The following is a 21,828-nucleotide window of genomic DNA, read 5'->3' as shown; positions in this document are numbered from 1 at the left end:
GGACTGGCCCAAAGGTAATCAGCTTGCAAGTGAAGAACGCAAGATGCAATCCTGTGATTCAGCTTTAAGCCTAATCTCATTTCTAGCTCTCATGGGTCCTGACTTCATTCTGTTACCAGGCTCACAAGGCTGTCCATTAAGCATACACATAGCTGAAAGTAGAACTGTCCCTCACATCTATTATGTCACTGTTGCTTCATAATTAAACTAAAAATTTTAGTTACTTCCATTTCCATGGAGTGCAATGCATCAGTGCAGCACTCGCCATTATCCTAGAGACCTGGAAGGGTTAATGCATTTCACTGACCATAAGGAAATAGCACCGGAACTGAAGGTGATTGCCACCTAGGAAGTTCTATCAACTTATCAAAACGTGTGTAGTGAGTGGTCGCAATGTTGAAAGAAAGCATGGTGCTAGGCATATCCCTTGAATTTGAAAGACTGAAAATCTTATGAGGTCATAAGACAAATCAATATTGAAAGTCAGCAGCGATATCAGGAACAGAAGGTGAACACCAGAGAGTGAGAATTACCTGTCCCCAAGGAGGTGCCCGTGAAGAGACCATGTGTCCTGGGAAGGCTGCACAGGAGATGGAGTAGATGGAGAGAAGTGTGGGGACAAGGAGAGATGAGAGGAGTCAGCTTGGCTGAGAAAAGGAAAGAGTAGGAATAGACACGCAAGGACAGGCTGCCAATCAATGCAGAAGCGAGACTTCCTACTGAGGACTATGAATAAATAATGTTTACAAGACAGACTAAGAACATTTAGTGAAAGCTGTTGCTTATCAGTCTAAATTGGGAGACAGGATATATGTAAAACAGAAGGTTTGTAAGCAAAAGAAGAACCCGGTGAAAGTGGAATTTAGGGACAAAGCCTGAAGCTCAGGAGTCACGTCAGTAGGTTCATAAGCAAATATGGCTACACAGAGAGAGAGAGAGGAGTAGGCATAAAAGCCCAAACAGAATTTGATAAGCTATTGGAAATGTGGATAGCATGAGAGAGGTATTAAACATGGATAAATGCATTGAAACTATTAGTATAAAGTAAAACCCCACTATAGCCAAGCACATAAGGGCCGCATAAGGGACACGTACACCCACTGGGGCTTCTCACGTTTCCTTCTGTACTTACATCTCGGAAAGCCTCGCTTTTGATGTTCTGAAGTCGCATGGTGATCAGGGGCTGCATGGTTTGCATTTCTGCCCCAGTCAGTCCACTTTTCTTCTTTTTCTGGAGAGCCGTGTACAACTGATATAAGAGTTTCGTTGCCGCACCAGGCTTTTCTGTGATAATGTTGCTAGCCACTTTCTGATCAAACTGCACACCCAGGAGGTGAAGTGTTGGCTCCAAGCGAGAAAAATTATTCAGCTTGGCACTCGAAACACTAGGCATTAAAATATTTTACATATTTAGACACTGGCATTAGATTAAAAACGAATATCAGAGATACTATCGTGGTCCAATAGTCTGAAGTATGCTGTGTTCTTTTAAATATATCATTCCTCTCTAAAACCACTCAGTCATGCAAATACATTGAGCTCTCCTATTGTCCTGAAATTTATGCAATTGCTAGTATTTCTCTTCAATGGCTAAATTAAAACTCATTCATTTTATACACTTTCCTGCTAAAACAGATGTTGGAATGGTTATAAGAAGTCAATACAAAACCAGAAAACTAGATTCCTTCTCCTAAGGGAAAAACAAAACAATGGTTTTGAAAAATACCACTACTCAGAAGTCAAAATAACAAATTAAATGTCCATTTCTTCAAGTGATATTATTACTAGAGTCTGAAAATAGCCCTGAATAATGCATTGTCAACTCAGATGTTTTTGAACACAGAGAAACCACTGGGACATCTTTGCTCTGGAGACAGAGTATGTGATGTAAGTCATGACTCTAAGGAAAAGAACTGAATTCTGGGAAAAGTCTTCTCCCTCCCTATTTTCAGTTCTAATTTGCCAAGGGATTACCTATCTCCTCTTCTTGCCTCTTGGTGAGGGAATACATGTTTCAGAGCAAGTAGAAGCCACCCTCTCCGGGGTATCTGTGTCTCTTTATTTTTCATCCTTTTAAGTAATCTGTTCATTTTCCATCTTTTGAGATGGACTAAAAATATTCTAAAACCGAGAATTCTTTCAGTGTTAGGTGAGTTAGGATTTAGATTTTTCCAAGGCAAATAACTTAGTTATTAGCAACATATACTTACTTTATTGTTTACATTTTAGTGTAAAGCAACTAAAAATTATTAGACAAAAATCCCCAAAACATGAGCTCTGGCCCTAGACAGCTGCCCCCAAATAGATTTTAACAAAGAAGGATTTTCTCCCCACCAAATACACTAGTACAAAGGTCAAAGCCATGGATTTACTGGTCCTTGCCTTCTTTAAAAGACTGGTTGTCCTGGAAAAAAAGTGGGCTGTTCCACAAACTAAAGATGGAGGGTGTTCCTTTGTCAGGAGCAGTAGGTCTCCTCCCCATCTTGGGGATTGCGATGGCTCTCAGTGGGCAAGAGAGTCCTCTGTAGCGGGAAAAGCAGGCTGTTACCTGTGATGATGAGCAGGGCGCACCCCCATCCAAAGGTGGGGCGAGGTGGGAAAGCTGCCCTGTGTTCAGGTTGCCAAGCCCTAAACCTGGCACGAGCCCTATCCATCGACTTTTTCCTAATTCTGGAAATTAGTCGAAGGCCTGTAGCAATCCAAGCATCACCGATTTAAAAACAACAGCTGCAGCAGCAGCAGCAACAGCCAATCTCAGTCAGCAATGAGAGCTTTCAGTCATTTTATTTCTTTCTTTTGTGTTAATCCTCACCTGAGGATATTTTTCCATTGTTTTTTTAGAGAGAGTGGAAGGGAGAGAGAGAGAGGCAGAGAGAGAAACATTGATGTGAGAGAGACACCCTTCACACACAGCCCAACCAGAGCTGGGGAGTGAGCCTACAACCGAGATACGTGCCCTAGTCTGGAATCAAACCTGGGGCCCTTCAGTTCCCAGGCCGACGCTCTTTGTGCTGAGCCAAACACTTTTTGTCATTTTAACTCGCCCATTTCCATTCCCATCTTCCCTGCTCGCTCGATGGTAGCCTTGAAGCCCAGCAGCGTTGCCACAGAGAAAGCTGCAAAACCCAGCAGCCGTCTGAGAGGTCAGATTTAAAGCTCCTCAAAAATATGTAAAAATAAGCAAGAGCCTTACAATCCAGCAATTTTGGTCCTTGGTGCCTACTCAAAAGAACTGAAAATCTATGTCCACACAAAACCCCGCCTGTGGGTGTTTACAGAGGCTTTATTCATAACTGCCAACACTTGGAAGCAACCACGATGCCCTTCTGCAGGTGAATGGATACATAAACTGCGTGACAGGAAGACAGCGGGATGTTATTCATCGCTTAGAAGAAATTGGCTCTCAAGCCATGAAAAGCTGTCGGGGGACCTTAAGTACACATTACTCAGTGAAATAAGCCAATCTCAAAAGGCCGCACACTATATGATTCCAGGTAGAGGACATGCTAGAAAGGGCAAAAATATGGCGACAGTAAAAAGATCAGTGGCTGCCCAGGGTTGACAGAGGAGCAGCTCCAGGCCAGTAGCCGGCAGCCAGGGAAGGGAGGTCCCAACCAGCAGCTGGAAGGCCCCGATGGGCCGATTGCCGGCCGGGCCTAGGGACCCTGCCCATGCACAATTTCGTGCACCGGGCCTCGAGTGTAATAATAAAATAGATAAACAATGATGCCCCAGGGTTGAGGTGGACGAGATGCACAGGCAGCATGGGGGGTCTGGGGCCAGGACTCTGTATGACACTGTAATGGTGGGTTCATGTCATTACACGTTTGCCCGAAGCCACTCGGATGGCTACGATAAGACAGGCAATAAACAAGCGATGAGGAGGTGGAGAAATTGCAATTTCACACGTTACAAATGCAGGAGGAAGAGACAAGTTCCACACCAAAGGTGTTCTTGCTCGGTTTAGGCTTTAAAAGGGATCTTGAGATTGATGATTCTTAAAAGTTACTGTTGGAGGCTAAAACCATGCAGATGCCAGAGGAATTGACCCCTTTTTTTAAGTAAGAAATAATCTGACTCACTTGCTTTGGGAAAATTCTGAAAAGTCATCCTGGAGTTCAAATTTGTGTAGAACTTCTCCAATGAGATAGCCACTGGAAAATGCCTTTGCAAAGGTCTTGGGGCCTGAATTTAAGCATAGAGATTAACAAATCAATATGTTGCACATAAAGTCTATATATTTTAATTATTTATTTATAGAGTGAAACTCCATAATTTAATTTGAACTCAAAATTCCATAAAATTAATTCTAGAAATATTATTTTAATAAGCAAATAAAAAATTGAGGTTTAACGGTAGATGTCTTCTAAAAATTCCTGCATAAACATATATGAATACTCGGTGACATATGAAATTTTGAAAGGAAAGACAACTTCTGACCAAATTAAAACACAACCAGTAAAATTCATCACCTTATATTTAAAAACAAACCTTCCATGTGTTTTATAAAATCACACTGCAGCTCCTTAGTTATCAGTACAACCTGTGGATGGTGATAGCACAGTATTCTGACCAAGCAAGGTACAATATAACTTTCTAAAACAAAATGAAGACTTGATTTTAACCTTTTTACAATGGACATTTCACAAAACCATCTGCACCTCCTTAAATTCAGCCAACTGGACACAGTCAAGCTTCTCCTTGGGGCTATGGAAGGCGACTCGGGTCCAGTTGTTGTGTGTGATGATGGAGACAGCCCAGAGGAAAGCAGGCTTTGGAGCCAGAGACACGATGTGGACATCTTGGCTCTGCCCCTTAGTAGCGGTGCACTTCCTGAGTTTCTCATCTCTAGAACAGACAGGACATATCTACACCTATCTTGGAGACCTATTTTAAAGATTAGAGGTAATGGTAAGAATCGCTTAGTACAACGCCTGCCAGATAGGAGGCATCTCATGATAAGTGCAGAGAAAAGAAAATTAAAGTGTTAAACAGAATTTGCTTTCTTTAGAAATGTCCTTAGTTTGGGTTCACTTGTATTTTTCTCATGAAGTAAAGGATATAGGTTTACATGGTATTCAAGGGTGATGTATAAAATTGATACATGCATTATATTATCATAGGACACTGCCATCACCTCTCAAATGACTTCAAAATCCTGCAGACATCCTCAACATGTTTCTTTAAGGATCTTTTAAGCAATAGCAGTCAAAATATTATATGTCATTGTAGTATCATAAACTCATTTGTGCCAGATTGTCCTCTTTTATCTATTTGACTGATAATCAGGTGGCAAATTGAATATGAAGAAATGTTGAATTTGTCGATCTGATGCTTGGTGTGAGGTTGCAGTGGGGCAAAGCCAGTTGTTCTATAAAGGCCACAGCCCAGAGACCTCATTCAGAACACTACACGTTATCACAGGAATAAGATTCTTGCATATATGACACTAGCCCACAATTTTGCCCAAAGTCTTCCTAATTTTTGTATATTTTATACTCTTAATAATATTCCAATATTTAGGTTGAACCATCTATATATAAAAGCCTAATATGCAAATTGTCCCTGCAGGAATTCGACTGAGAGACCGATCACTCGCTATGATGTGCGCTGACCACCAGGGAGCGGTGCAGAATGAAGGAAGGCCCCAGGCCAGTAGCCGGCAGCCAGGGAAGGGAGGCCCCAGCTGGCAGCTGCAAGGCCCCAATGGGCCTTGATTGCCAGCCAGGCCTAGGGACCCTACCCATACACAATTTCGTGCACCGGGCCTCAAGTATAATAATAAAATAGATAAACAATGGTGTCAATGATTCCCACTGATTCCATTCACTCAGGATGAGCTCCAGAACTGTCTAGCATTAGCATCTATTGGCCATGTCTCTGGCATCATACAGTAGTAGTTGTTTGAAGCAACTGAAATCCAAATGGCTGTCTCCACCTCCAAAGGGCAGAGGTGTGCCACCACCTCCTCCTCCCAAGTCACGGCTGCTTTCCCCTTTCCTCAAAGACCCCCCATTGCTGGCCACCTCTGCTGTGCCCTGGTCTCAACTGCCACCACTGCCCTCACTGTGCCATCTGGGCTGCTCTGGATGTGCCTTGCCCCTCTTCTGTCGGTTGCTTCCTTCTCTCTGCTTGTTTCCATTCTTTCTTCCCTAGTCCATCCCCATTCTTCTCTTGGTTTTCTGAAGAGCCATTGGACAAAGAGCCATTGTCAGACTACGGATTTCTGGTGATAGTCTAAAGACCATAGCTTTGCCCTCAGGAGCTATGTTGCATTCAGAGGGTCTCATTCGTCTTCTCCTTCCCTCTGGATTTTGCACTGGGCCTGCTGTTCATGCTGACTGAATACTAAAGTCTAGCTCATGAATAACTGGGGGATAACTGTGTCTGATTCCATCACTCTCAATGTGGCAGGCAAACAGTCTGCAGCAAACTGCTACCAAAAGGTCACTAGGAAAATAAAACCATAACCCACTTCCTTTGCGTTGGCATGTCGTATTAATAATGCAATTCTGATATGGGTAAAATAGAGGCATTTATGGGTATAAAGGTCAAAGGAGAACAATAAACACTGATTATTTCATTGTCAAGGAGTTCACTACAAATAAACAATTACAAAAAAAATCTATGTGCAGTTTTGCATGCATAGGACACTGCAGATTTTACTGTGTGCCACCCAGACCGAAAAGAGATGAAGAGTGAAAAACTATAGCAACCAATAAAAGCAACAAAGGAAAGACATGTAGAAAAAAATAAAGAAAAAAGAAGAATATATGCAAGGAATTAGACAAGAAAAGAAAGTTATCAAATATATATATATATATATATATATATATATATATATATATGGATATACACACACACACACACACACACACACATATTCAGAATTCCTAATATATATATTTTAGGAATATATAGATTAAAAAGTATGAGAAGACAGGTAAGAAGTCAGAGAGAGGGGTGGGAAGAGAGAAACAACAGGGAAAAAACAAAATCAAAGAAAAGTTTATTTCCCCTCTTTGGTTTATCATATTTTTCCTCCTAGTATGTGTTCCTGAATATCATGACTAATTTCTTGACAGCCCACTCTGTAAGTTAATTTGCACTAACAATTGGCATTTCCTGCGGGAAAGAAGAGGCGGGTTGATTCTAGGACAAGGAGCAGTGAAGAATATGAGAAATAACTAACCCATGGGAGCCAGGGAGGGGCTTCATGCTGAGCTCTGATATGCTTTACATCGGGATAAGCCTGGTTGGCAGCAACTCAACCGTGCCGCCAATCTTCCACGAGGCGTAACTCATCCCCAGCACTAAAGTGTAGTTTGCTGAGAGCTGTGAAGTGGGCCTTCATGAAAGGTGTGCATTAGGCCAGGACCGCGGGGCGATCGTCCCTGCGCTTCTCCACCGGAAGGGCCCTGAGCCAGAGAAAGCACGGGAAGGAGACAGGCCTTCCACACTCCAAAGCGGCCACGAGGGGAGGCAGATTCTCTGGCTTTGAGTCCTTGCCCATTTAGAAGCCACTGGCCTTGGGCATCTCTACCTCATGAGAGTTGGTCTGAGAATTAAATGAGATAGTGCATGCAAAGTGCTTAGTGCTATTCCTGGCATATCGTAAATGCTCAGTGACAATTTTTGTTATTCTTACTGCCTCCTAATTTAAGATAACAGGTTATATTAATTAGTTAATTCAGAAGCTCAATAGTAGATCCTCAAGGACTACAGTACATTCTTACCTAAAAGGTGATTCAGTACTCAGAGAGCAAATATTCGACATTGTCTTTTTTATTATTTATTTTATTGATTCTTCTACAGAGAGGAAGGGAGAGGGACAGAGAGTCAGAAACATCGATGAGAGAGAAACATCGATCAGCTGCCTCCTGCACACTACCCACTGGGGATGTGCCCGTAACCAAGGTACATGCCCTTGACCGGAATCGAACCCGGGACCCTTGAGTCCACAGGCAGATGCTCTATCCACTGAGCCAAACTGGTTAGGGCTTGACATTGTCTTTTAAATTAAGATACAGGCCGACACTTAGGGCCAGATAAGCTCTAACACTCCAACCAAAAACACGTGCAATCAAAACACAGTTGAATTCCACAGCAAAACATCTGAGTGGGAGAAATAAAGACTAAACATAGCGTCACAGCATTTCCAGTCAAGGTTTGCCACCAAATGAATAAAGAGACATTTGGGTGTTGGACTTGTGTATATGAGTCTGTAGACCTACCCATTCTATGCTCAATGGCCTTCACTCTTCCTGTAATAGAAGAGCAACGTTCCAGCCTGCATTATCAACCACATTTAAAAAGTCAAGCAAGTTTACTTTTAGTGGAGAGAGAGAAGAGCAGCTGCTGAAGACGGGGAACCGGCCTGGCCTCATCAGGCCTTGGTGTTCCTAGGCACTGGCCGGCCCCCAGGGCCAGGCCTTGGCATTCTCCTGCCAAACATAATCAGGTTCACAGCACACCAACGCCGACAAGGCCACTCTGAGACGCTGATGGATCAAGACGAGAACAAAATCCCTCTGTAATCATGTTTGTACTCAGACAAAAACAAAGTTGTCCAAAACACAAAAATGACCAAACATCCACTAATCTTCCCATTATGAGTGGTTGCTGCTTTTTAAGAAAATGTTTTTATTGATTTCAGAGAAAGGAAAGGGACAGAGAAAGAGAGAGATCAATGATGAGAGAGAATCACTGAGCAGCTGCCTCCTGCATGCCCACCACTGGGGATCAAGCCTGCAACCCAGGCATGTGCCCTGACCTGGAATCGAACAGTGACCTCCTGGTTCATGGGTCGACACTCAACCACTGAGCCACACCGGCCAGGCATGTTGCTGCTTTTTTACCATTCGTGGCTTTGTGGCACTTTATTCTCTCCACTTCCTGGATAAGACTTATTAAGGTGCCCTTCCATACAGATGCCTATGCTTCTGACAGTATGGAACTCAGAGCAAAGCACCAGTTCCTTGATCCCTCCTCAGAAACACCTAACACAAGTACAAATGCTTTAAATCCTTTCTCACACCCTCTCACTGAGATGCCCCACAGTTGCCAACCGGACAATAAACCTGACTTTGTTCAACTACAGGTGTATACTGCGATCTTGTATAGAGGAGACTGGCCACTTATTTTCCTCCAGTGTGAGGATAGGGTGGCCAATCTTCTCCTTTGAAGACTTGATCATATTTCCCAAGATTTACTGTTCAAAATGCAGTCTCTGTGTTATTATAACCTCCTTTCATGGTTTAAATTTTGGGCGACATTCTTTTCTTGAAACTTCCTATCTTAAAATTTTGAAACTGATTTACGCAACAGCCTTCTGTTACTAGATTTGCTGTCTCAATCTCTAGTCCAAAGAAGCCAAGTTTTAATGAAGGGAAATGCTGCTGAGCTAGCCAGAAAGTATTAAAATCTGTGGTATCATGTGAGGAGCAATATATTTCCTAATGACTCTGAGGGGTGAAGCATGAGAAAAATGTGTGGTTTAGTGACACCAGATTATAAGAGGAATGAATTCACAGTCAGCAGACTCAGAATCTACTGCTAACTTGCCACTACCTAGCTGTATAACCCTAAACAAATCTCTAAACATATCTTATTTATTATCTTATATGCCAAAGAAGAATTAAATGATGTCTGAGATTCCTTTTCAGATCTCAAGTTCTATGAGTCTTTGATATGGTAAGGTCATCATAGGCCAATAATAGGTCACCACAATCTATATATATAAAAGCTTAAAGTGACTGCTATGATGCTCAATGCAAGAGCTGTCCCCTGGTGGTCAGTGCCCCACAGCGGGAGTGCCGCTCAGCCAGAAGCCAGGCTCACTGCTGGTGAGCGCAGCTACAGCAGCAGGAACCTCTCCTGCCTCCGTGGCAGCACTACCGAGCAGCAAGCTGAGGTGGCAGCAGTAGGTGCATCGGGCTGGGATGAGCGGGAGCGGCAAGGTACCCGGCCTGGCTCAGGCTCCTTCCCAGCCACCTGCTGCCTCACACACTGGTACATCCCTCAGGGAATGTCAGAATGCTGGTTTCAGCCCAATCCCCATAGGCCCTGCAGGGATAGGGCCAAAACCAGCAGTCCGACAACCCCTGAGGGATCCCGGATTGCGAGAGGGTGCAGGCTAGTCTGAGGGACTCCACCGGTGCATGAACCCATGCACCCAGGCCTCTAGTATATTATAAAATGTATATAAGTAGTCTATAAAATATTTTAATAGCTCCTTTTAAAAAATAAAATTTGATACTCTTGAAAAGGTCTTAACATAAGACCCAATCAACAAAGTCTAGGTAGTGCACAAGGAGACTCAAATAAAGAATGCAAATAATAAAAAATGTCACTCTCTAAAACAAAAATTACTAAGATTTAATATGAAAGGACAAAATTAGCCACCTATGGAAACTCACTTATACAAAAAAATTAACAGCCTATCTCTTATAACTTTATCTATTTAATTTTTTTTACATATCATGTAATCTATAATCTTTGGATATATTAATTAACCTTATTAAGAATAGAGATTTGCTGCAATGAAAGAATAGACAAATATTGTAATTTCAGAAACTTTTGTAGTAGTGACACTGGAAAATTGAGCAGTAGAGTTTTTCCTGCGCTGGTGGGAAAAGAGGAGGAGGGGGAGGAGGAGGAGGAGAAATAGGAGGAGAGGAAGGAAGGAATCTGACTCTAATAGAATCTAACCTAATCTAATCTAACCTGTCACAGCTATGTAGATACAATATCTGTGGAGCAGATAAGTAAAACAAATAAAATATTAGCTTAATTTGAGAGCTCTTTTGATAATACCTAATTTCTGATTGTCAGTGAGCAATCTGATCTATAAATTTTCTCTTCTCCCGAGTACACCCGCCCATTAAGATGGTGCACTGCTCAATTGCCAGGATCGGTTGTTCTGCTATCCTTTCCTCCTGATAAATTGGTCCCCTGGTTTATAAAATCAGGAAAATGTGATTTCAGTTAGTAGGACACAATTCCCAAGAACTTGCTTAAAATAATAAAACAGCTTCTGAACTCACAAAGCTGAGGGTCAATGTTTCCAGGGTGACCTTCTCAAGATGAACAAATCCATAAGATTCAGCCTATACTCTTGCCTCCCTCGCAGACTTTTAGGTAATAAACAATTATTTACTAAATGCCACCACATGACAGGCACTGTACTAGGCATTAACATAAAGTGAGAGACAGAAGAATTGTTGAGATAATATATTTTTTCAGGATCTTAATGTAGTAGATGTTAAGAACTGTGGTAGGTATTTTTCATTTGCAACCTCATTTAATACCCTCCCAACTACATAGCACTTCTTATTCTTACTTTAGGTATAAAATGGGGACCTAGAGATTATTATTTCTATTTTGGATACTGCAAAATTTTCAACATAGCCACACCCAGAATCCAAAAGAGCATGGACTATCTTGTACATCCATCTTTACAAAGGATCTAACTGGTACAGTACATGGAATTCAAAGGTTTCTACTCAATTATTAAGAACGTTCACTTTTTTTGTGGAGAATATTCTGATGCTAGTTTTCTCCTATGATGAATTCATAAGAGTTTTGTAAAGCAGAGCCAATGTTTATTTTTGAAAATAATGGAGGGTCCTTAACATTTTTTACAGCAAATTCTTTAGTAACATTACATTACTTGTTTTTCATTATGAAAATAATGGCTTGAATTTCAGGTGTCATTTTGTGTTGAGCAACTTTTGTGTAGTCTAAGACATTTCATTAACATACACATCTGAGCACCATTTTCTAGGGGAAATGGTCGGGTTACATGTAACTCACTGAAGATCCTTAGCTTTGATAACATAGATGTGAATCTTCATATGTCGGGACTTCACAAGTTCCTAGTGACTCCAGAACCCTCCCTCCAGTAAGAGGAGGGGGATTTCTCAGTTAAGGGTCATTGGAATTCTTTTTCTTTACAGCTGATATTCAGGGCAGTCCAGGCAACACAGAGGTCAATAACGTGCTTTATCCAAATCGACTTCTGCCTTTCAGAATGATCCAGAAATCAACGGACTGTAGCTGCCTCTGAAAAATGACTGAACCATTATTCAACCTCGTCAAGGAAGCACATGCGCTCCTGTGGCATCCTTCTCCTGTTCTCTTTGTCCCAGCAAGTAACATAAAGACAGAATCACTTCTAAACCAACGCTAATAAGTCTACCGTTGGCACCTAACCATCGAGGAATTAGGTTATGCCCTGTGAAGTTACAACAGGCCTTGGTGGATGAGTCTCTGTATTTGTGACTTCAAATTGAGCAATGATTCCTATAAAAGGAGCTCACATGAATAAACTTGGGGAAGCTGGGTTATTTAAAAATATATTCCCTACATATAAAGTTGTACAAGATAGTGCCCACGAGCACAAGTCAAAGAACTAGCTTCAAATTCTAGCTGTGCGACCCTGAGCAAATCTCCACGCGCTCTCAGCCCCTTTTACTCATCGGCACACCTGGGACAATGTCCTTAGGGTTTTTTGTTTGTTTTGTTTGTTTTTAGGATTAAATAAGAAAATCGACATAAAGGGCTTAGCACAGGGTCCGATGTAAGTGCCCAAGTGTTCAATAAGAGGTAGCAAGTTGGTGTTATGCAAGGGTGTTTCTGGGAAAACAGCCTGAAATGATTTGGGCTGAAAACCACTTGCCTTGAGCCAAAACAATCCCAGCTGGAAAACTAACGCCTGTTTTTGAAACAACAGAAAGACGCTGAGAGGGAGCAGGGTGCTGAGCTGGGATTCCCTGGCTCTCCCGGCAGATGCCAGCATGTACAGCCGCCTCTGTGAGATTTAGAGACTTGGGGTGGCGACTGCGTGGCTGGGGATGAAGTCAGGTTAGAATAAAGTTAGCTTTGGGCAAGAGTGAACAGTCGCCAGCTAATGTCTGTAAATGTGGGGCTGAACCTGCGAAGTGTGTACATGTCAACATGTTCTGCATTAAGTCACACCTGATGGCAAGGGTATGGAGAGGACGCCTGGGGTCTACTTTACACTGGAGGCGACACACTCAGAGAAGGTACTGCTAAGGCTCCAGGAGCACACACATTTCGTGGGCTTGCCAACACAGCAGGCCAGGGATGGCACCGTGGGGAAGGGAGGAGCCTGGCCCTGCCTGGGGCGAAAGAAGAGGGGTCACCCGCTGCACAGGCGCCCCACCTGCGCAGCTCGCGCGGGCCTCGCCGCCTTCCATCGGCGGGGCCCCGCTCGGCCCCAGCCCGCTCTCCGGGGCTGTGACACTCACTCACGGTCTGGGACGTCTTCACCTCTTGGTTGAGCCACTCGCACAAGATCTCCGACATGGTTCGGCCTGGGCCTCCGACGGCTAGCGGCGGGGAAACCAAGCCTACCTGTTCGCGTCCTCCTGTTGCCACGGGCAACCCGTTGCTAAGGAAGCGTATCCCGGCCGGAGCTCAGTAACAGGCTAGGAGAAGAGGGGTGACCGAACCCAGGCGCGGAGGAAAGAAAATCCTGGCCTGCCCCCTTCTGGCGGGTATGACTGCGATGTGCGCAGGCGCAAGATGCTCCCCAGGACCTGAGATTGGGGGGTAAGGAAGACTGTTCAAGAGACCCCTGGGGTTTTACAGGAGGGAGAGGTGCCTGGCCTCAGGTTTCATCACAGGGAGAGTCTTTGTCAAAATGCAATAAAAAAAAATAATTACCTGGAAGAAAAATCTGGCCAGAAAAAAATTTTTCATTAAATATTTATCTCTCAAAACATTTTAGAGAGTTGAATTCCCTATCTCAGCCAGCACTGCCTGTCCTCCAGGTCTAGCTCATCAGTCATCACCTTCATAAGACCTTCCTTCTCCCTCCATCTTTCCAATCCCTTCACCCTTCTGAGTGCTAAGAGTAAATCCTATCCTTTTAACGTTCATACTCGACACCTAATCTTGCCAACCACCCACAGCCTGGCCAACAACTCAGTTTTGCAATCTTCTAACGTGTTTCTCAACACTTTTTTTTTTCAAAGAGCATTAATTTAGGCTCTCAGAGACAACGCTGTATCTTGTTATTTATGGCAAATAACAATAGCACGGTGAGGGTTTCAAAATTCTTGGAGTCTTTTATACTAAAGCAGATATGACCCTTTCTACTATTTGTCTTATTTTCCAGGTTCATGGGATTTGTCTTATATATGGCTTGTGTCTTTCGCAGGCAAACACTTAAATTTTCAATCATAGAGAACAGTCGGATTTGAAACAAAATCAAGTTAATAAAACAAAACACTTGGTGCCATGTGATAAAAAGTGAGTCATATATTCTATACCTAAGAAAGAGTAGCCAAAGTTCATTTATCAGAATTCTTGCTCTAATTTCTTATTTTCCCATACTGAAGTTTTCAGAGAAGCCAAACCACACGTTAGTATCACAAACGTAGAGCCCTAAATTCATGTCTTGTTCCCGCCCCAGCACAAAATTAACATTACCAGTAAACACTCCTTTTTTTGCTGACTGTAATCGAATTGTTCCTATAGCAATAGTGTGCTTGGGCAGATAGGCCTGCAATTTTATCTTTCTCATGGATTATGCTTTATGGAAAACTGGATTTTTATGCATGCCAAATTTTACAACTAACTCTGCTGCAATTACTCTCTAAAAATATTTATATATATTTTCCAGGGAATAGGGTTTTGTTGAATTACTAACTCATAAAAGTTCATATCCTCTATACTTCAACTTTTGATGGGAATCTTTCGTTTTTATGCTTCCAATGTTTCATATGTAGACAACAATCTAGCCTGTATTTCTGAGTACAGGATAGATCACAAAAAAGGAAAATCAGTAGAACGATTTCCCTTTATTGTGCTATTCCTCATACCTTATAAAATGTCAGTGGTTTCTTATTTTCTATAAAAGTATATGCCAAACTTTTCAGACATTCCATAATCTGATTCTATTTTTCTCTGTGAATCTCCAATTTTACACATTCCATCAGGGATAACAATATACCATGCTAATTCCTGTCTGTATTTTTATGACCAGTTGTACCAAAGTCTACTCTTTAATTCAAGTCAAATTACTTTTGTAAAATTTTGTTGACAGCCCTAATTGACAGCCTTTTCATCTCAACTCCAGTGGGTAAGATGCACCAGTAGAGTCTTGGATATCTTAATACATGGATTGCTTTTCATTTTTACATACCCAGAAGCTAGAACAAATTTTCACATGCCCAGATCTAAAGCAGTCAAAATAAAATTTGAAAACAAAGACAACAGCTATACAAAATGTTATAAATATTTTAAGGATGTAAATTAAAATATGGATGTAATATGTGGACAGATCTGGAAACCCAGCCGTACAATAAAAGCTATTTTATAAAAACCCCAAAAAACTGACGGAAGGTCTATATCTGAAAACTCTTTTGATTAAAATGTAGAATTCATTGGATGACTTACAGTAAAATAGAGACTGTGGAAGAAATGAATAAACTTGAAGTAGGACACTAGAAACTATCCAAACAACATAAAGAGTAAAAAGTCTGAAAAAATAAACAGAGCTCCATGACTTAGAGAACAATATCTTGTGTAATTGAAGATCTAAAATAAGATGAAAGAGATATTGGAGTAGAAAAAAATCTTTGAAGACACAATGGCCAAACATTTTCTGAATTTGATTTTAAAAAATATATACATACATATCTTTCAAACAAACCCAAACAGGAAAAACTATGCATAAGCTCATTGTCAAATTGTCATGTTGTCAAATTGCATAAAGATGAAGATTAGGAGAATACCTTAAAAAGTACAAAGAGAAAAAACATAGGTTGCCTATAGGAGAACAATGAAAATGACAACTGGTGGTATAAGAAACAATGCAATCCAGAGGACAATAGAATATTTTTAGATTATTGAAGAAGCATTAAATCTATAATTCCATATCCAGCAAAAAATGTTCCTCAACAATAAGGGCAAAATAAAGGCATTTTTAGATAACAAAGGCTAAAGAAGTTTGATGCCAGCAGACCTACACCATGAGATTGTTAAAATAAACTCTTCAAGTTTAAGGAAAATAATACCAGATGATAACTCATTTATCCTATATAATAAAAGCCTAATATGCTAAGTGTCTGGTTGACCGGTCAGCCGTTCAACCAACCAAAGCGTAATATGCTAATGATATGCCAAGGCTGCTCAACCACAAGCTATGATGTGCACTCAACACCAGGGGCAGACAGTCAACTGGTTGACCAGTCTCTATGACATGTACTAACTACCAGGGGGCAGACCCTGACCAGTAGGTTTGCTTGCTGCTGGGGTCTGGCAGATCAGAACTGAGCTAGATGGGTCAGACACGCCCTTGAGCCTTCCCGCTGTCCCTCCCCAGCTGGCCAACCTCCTGAAGCTCTCCCCAGCCCCAGTCGTGCACTGGTGGGGTTTCTCAGCCTGGCCTATGCCCTCTCACAATTCGGGACCCCTCGGGGGATGTTGGAGAGCCAGTTTCAGTCCGATCCCACAGGCCAGACTGAGGGACCCCACTGGTGCACGAATTTGTACAACAGGCGTCTAGTGTGTGTGTGTGTGTCTGTGTGTGTATGTATATATATGGCTAATAGGCAAAGTGTCCCCTTGGGAGTTCGACCAGGAGACTGGCAGTTCAATCTCTCTCTATGATGTGTACTGACCCCCAGGGGGCGGCACGGAACAAAGGAAGGCCCCAGCTGGCAGCTGGGGAAGGAAGGCCCCAATTGGCCCTAATCACCTAGGGACCCTACCCATGCATGAATTTCGTGCACCAGGCCTCTAGTATCAACATAATAGAAGGAAGAACACTGGAAATGGGAAACATGTGGGTTAATATGAAAGACTTTTTTTCTCATTTCCTCTGTTTTTTAAAAGAAACTGATGAATGCATGTATAATAACAATATATCTTTGTATTTAAGACATATGTAGAAATAAAATATATCCCAAGAATAACACAGTGAACAGGAGGGGACTAAGTATAATTGTATTATTGTAAAGTTTTTAAAATAACCTAATGTACTATATAATCTATTTTTCCAAATTTTATAAGAGTTTATTTGACCAGGGGGGTGAGGGCATAAGTGGGTGTGTGGGAGGGGGGGAGGGAGGCAATGGGGGGGGGGCCTAAGGACACATATGTAATACCTTAATCAATAAGGAAAAAAATTAAAAATAAAAAAGAGTTTATTTGAGCCAAACTGATGACATGCCTGGAAGCAAGATCTTGAATGCTCCTATATAATATTTTTAAGGTATATACCAACAAGTTCTGGTTACATATTTAATCTCTAAAGCAACCCACTAAAATTTTTTTAATGATATAGCTGAAGGTCTGGTAAAGAAATTATTGAAAGCATATACTGAAGCCAACAGAATGCAAGAAAGGAGTAAAAAAAGGAATAAGAAAAAATGGGACAAATAAAATAAGTGGTAATATGATAGTTTTAAATTCAACTGCCACCAATAATTTCATTGTGTATAAATTAACCGAACACTTCAATTAAAATGCATAGATTATCAAATTGGATTTTTTAAAAAGCAAAACCCAACTATATACTGCTTAAAAGAAATGCACTTTAAATATAAAAGACACAGATAAGTTAAATTTTGGAAAAACACATTATGTAAACTACAAAGTTTAAGTAGCAATATAGATTCTTGACAAAGTTGATTTCATGATAGGAGTATCACTAATATTAAAGAAAAACACTAAGAATATATATAATAATCTTATTTGTTATACACCTGAATAACAGAAGCAAAACCCTACAGAACTAAAGGAAAATTAAAATTACATAAACTTAAAAGTTTATAAAACTATAATTGGAGATTTTAACACTTCACTCTCAATAATTGAAAAACTAGATAAAATGTTTATTAATGATATAGAAAACTTGAAAAACACTGTATTGACAAGATTAACAAATTGATATTTAGAAAACAATATACTCAGCAATATATATTTACTACCTACTTTGGAAGGAAGCAGCTTTTGAAGGCTGATTGGTCAACTATGTGGTAATACAATTAAAGCCAAAGATACTGTAGAAGATTATATTGACTCCTTGATGACTTCAAAATCATATGAAGAAAGTTATTCTCATATTTCTTCCTACTATTAACTGTATTTTCATTATGATGCATTGTATTATATTCAGTTAAGTTCTCATTAATTTTTCAAACTTCATCTGTTCACATTTTTAATTTTTTATTAGTTCCTTTACACATGTTATAAAAGAAATTACCATTTCATAATGTAGCCATTGGATAATAAAAAAAGTTTACTGAATTGTTATATTTTTTATTTCAAGGAAAATCACAATACTAATTTTATAAGGAAAATGTTATTAGAGGTAAAATAAAACATATATTTTGGGAGCATTTTAGCCATATATCTACTCGATGAAATAAGCTATACTATAACCACATTCCTTCTTGATTATTTATTTTTAGGTGTTTTTTTTGTTCGTTTGTTTTTAATGGATGGGGTGGAGATAGTGTCTTTGAATGGCCAGAGCAGTAACATAAAACTACATTTCTATGGAATGGTTTATAAAACCAGAATGGTAATTGCTTTTATTCAGCAAGAATGAAGGGAGTATGTATGCTTCATGTTGAGTAGCAATTTCTAAACTCTTGAATTTGATCAGCTGGCAATATTCCAAAAGCAAATCTGAAAGCCAATGTAAGGCTGCACAGTTGTTTTGTCTTTTAAGTAAGAACATAAAAACAAATGCTATACTTCTCTGGCCATCATTTCACATAAGAAAGAACAATTCACACCAAAAGAAGTAAGAAGCACAAAATGTGAAAATGAACAGTCCTTTAAACTGATAAATAGGCTTTATGAAAAGCCCCAGTATGTCATAATAGTCTTGTGAATGTCTTGATAGAGTGGGCCTATTATCATCAAACTCTGTCCCAGAACCCAATACCTAGGCAGTACCACTTTAGGCTCCATGATACTTGCAACCCTTCCTTCCCCACTGGAGTGTGTGTGTGTGTGTGTGTGTGTGTGTGTGTGTGTACATGTGAGGGCAGAGTATCTGTATGCGACTTCTTCAGCCTAAGCCAATTTCTTTTTTCAGGGTACCACCTATCTTTCTATGCCCTCTGAAAGAATAAATATAGTTAGATTTTTAAATTAATTTTTTTTGTTGATTTCAAAGAGGAAGGGAGAGGAAAAGAGAGATAGAAACATCAAGGATGAGAGAGTATCATTGATCGGCTGCCTTCTGCATGCCCCAGGCATGTGCTCAGACTGGGAATCGAACTGTGACCTCCTGGTTCATAGGTTGATGCTCAACCACTGAGCCACGCTGGCTGGGCTATAGTTAGATTTTGTTTGTTTGTTATGTTAATCCTCACCCGAGCATATTTTTTCATTGATTTTTAGAGAGAGTGGAAGGGAGAGGGAGAGACAGAGAGAAACATCAATGTGAGAGACACATTGATTGGTTACCTTCTGCATGCAATCCAACCAGGGCAGGGGAACTGAAACCAAGGTATATGTCCTTGACTGGAATCGAACCTGGGACCCTTTGGTCTGTGGGCCAATGCTCTATCCACTGAGCAAACAGGCTAGAGCAATATAGTTAGATTTTTAAGGAAATATTTTTATTGGAATGGTGATTTATAAACTTTAATAGAAACTTTAATAAGAGGCCTTTTTCTATAGAACCTATAGAGTCCACACCCAAATTTCACTCGAGAATTCTGCAATATAGGAAAGAATGGCCCTTGATAAGTCAAGTCCTCAAGAAGAAAAAGTTTTCCTTCAGATCATGTGACCTCTGGGACATTGCTAAATTCTTGTAGCACTAATCTGGTGCTTTAAATCATGCTGTCTTGAATTGTATCAGGAAGTCAAATCCAAAGTAAGATCTGTATTTGCTTTGGATACTAGCAACTTCCATATCACATTCCTACATATCTGATCTGAGCATGTGATTAAATGATCAAATCCTCTTTTGTGACAAAAGAGGTGAAAGTTTGAGAAGACTGACTGAGTCAAGCTGTACCCAAAAGAGTTTCAAACATCTAAGGGAAACATGAAGTTAGCTTCAGTTTCCTTACTTAGTCATCAAGCACTGTATTTCATCAAGTTAATAACAGGGCTTCAAAAGTATTATTGATTCTAAACCACTCAGATGTGACAAAGGCAACCTGTTATGAAATTATAATGAAAATGCATCTGTATTTGTTAAGAAACTTGAGTTTTTATTCCTAATTAGTTTTTGAAAAGGGGAACTCAGTGTTCAAGTACTATTAATTTGATATGTCTACCAGATGGATCTCTTTTATATTCCTGCTAGTCTCACCAAATAATCCCTATTAAAGATACTTAGTGCATCCCCAAAGACAGGGCAAGATTTTGACAGCTACCAGGAAATTAATGAGTATAATATATGCTAAAATAGCAATGATGTGGTGACCAATAATTATAGTAAATTCTATTACTTAGAAAGTACCTTTATCTTATTAGTCAAGGTAGAATTTTTATTCTAACAAAAAGGTTCATGAGTACAAGTCCACAGGGTATAAATTTAAATAATTTGCAAGTCAAATAATGGAAATATTCTGTATCAGGAAATCACAGGCAAAAGAAGGTATATATTTAACTTCCCTTACTAGCCCTGAGCAACCTCCATATTGTATTCTTTGACATATATATCTATAACGGAGGCCCAGTGTGTGAAATCACATGGCCCCGCCCACTGCGCGCGCCCGCCATGCCCACCGCCCCTCCTACCAGCCAGCCCCCAGCCTTGCTGCAATCGGAGGCTGTGGGCCATGAGGGAGGGACCAAGCCACACAGTGTGAGCCACAAGCCTCGCTCTGCTGCCGCAAGTGGCTCACAGGCCGGCGGGAGGGACCGAGAGGTGCCCCATGCACCTCCTGGTGACCCGTCTTTTTGTTGTTCCAGCGTACAGCATTATGGCTACTGGCCTTTTATAATATAGATATATAAATATGTTTATATATGTGCATATGTATCAAACATTACACAAAAAGTGGAAGAGCAAATCACTGTGCTTATTTCTAGCGCAGGTTGAAAAGACATGAGTATTTGGAAGCAGAATAAACCATCATTATATGAGAAATCCCTATAAAATAGAAACCCAACGCCTGTCATTTAACTCCAATGCTGCTTTTCTTTGAGCCTATAAAGGTTTTGGAAATCAGAGCCCTCTAATCAACTTGAAGACCATTGGAAATTTGAGGTCAGATTTTACAACTTATTTCACTTACAACATAGTTACCTGTTAATATCTTATGAGAGATCGGCAGGAGTGGGGGGGAAGGGGCTTGTAGATCAGCTGGGTATAATGAAAGAGATCACTATCCCAGAAATGGAAGGGGAACTGATAAGGGGAAGGTGGGAGTGGAGAGATCAGTTTTCCTTCCACCCTAAATTTACAGAAGGTTAAGTCTAACCTTTAGGATAAAATCTGGGGGCCAGCGGTACTACATAAGAGAAAAATCAAAGAAGTTCTGAATAAGATGTACTTTTAAGATTCTCAGAACTGATACCCGTTTTGAAGTATCATGAATGACTCCATGGGGTGTGGGGTAGGAAGGGAGGCAAAAAACATTTCTGATGGGGAAGGGGCAGAAAGACTTGATGATGAGTGCTGTAATATAGCTTCTATTCCATTACAGTCACAAATGAAAGAGTGAAAGATGTGACAAAAGAGGTGAAAGTCAAAAACCAGATGAAGGGAAAAGCTATTCTTTTTTTTTCAGTTCACACAATTACAATATGATGGTGACTTGGTCTTTTTCTTACATGCCTTACTCATATTATGGAAATAACTAGTGAGGGATGAGTCCG

The 21,828-nt window shown here is 40.6% G+C and overlaps 1 protein-coding gene across 1 annotated transcript in view; it reads right to left on the bottom strand.

The window, feature by feature from the left end:
- Positions 1-13,420, bottom strand: part of SPEF2 (sperm flagellar 2) — a 128,744-nt gene extending 115,324 nt beyond the window's left edge. The window contains exons 1-3 of the mRNA XM_006090107.3: positions 13,272-13,420; positions 4,083-4,185; positions 1,133-1,385 (exon numbers count right to left, since the gene is read on the bottom strand). Of these exons, the coding sequence (XP_006090169.1) occupies positions 1,133-1,385; positions 4,083-4,185; positions 13,272-13,329 (414 nt within the window). The 5' untranslated portion in view covers positions 13,330-13,420. The remainder of the gene's footprint in view (positions 1-1,132; positions 1,386-4,082; positions 4,186-13,271) is intronic.
- Positions 13,421-21,828: the final 8,408 nt, after the last annotated feature.

The sequence above is a fragment of the Myotis lucifugus genome, unplaced genomic scaffold (assembly GCF_000147115.1).
Source record: "Myotis lucifugus unplaced genomic scaffold, Myoluc2.0 scaffold_68, whole genome shotgun sequence".
NCBI classification, from domain to species: Eukaryota; Metazoa; Chordata; class Mammalia; order Chiroptera; family Vespertilionidae; genus Myotis; species Myotis lucifugus.
Note: the sequence above shows the minus strand (reverse complement) of the source record. Positions and strands in the feature narration are given on the sequence as shown.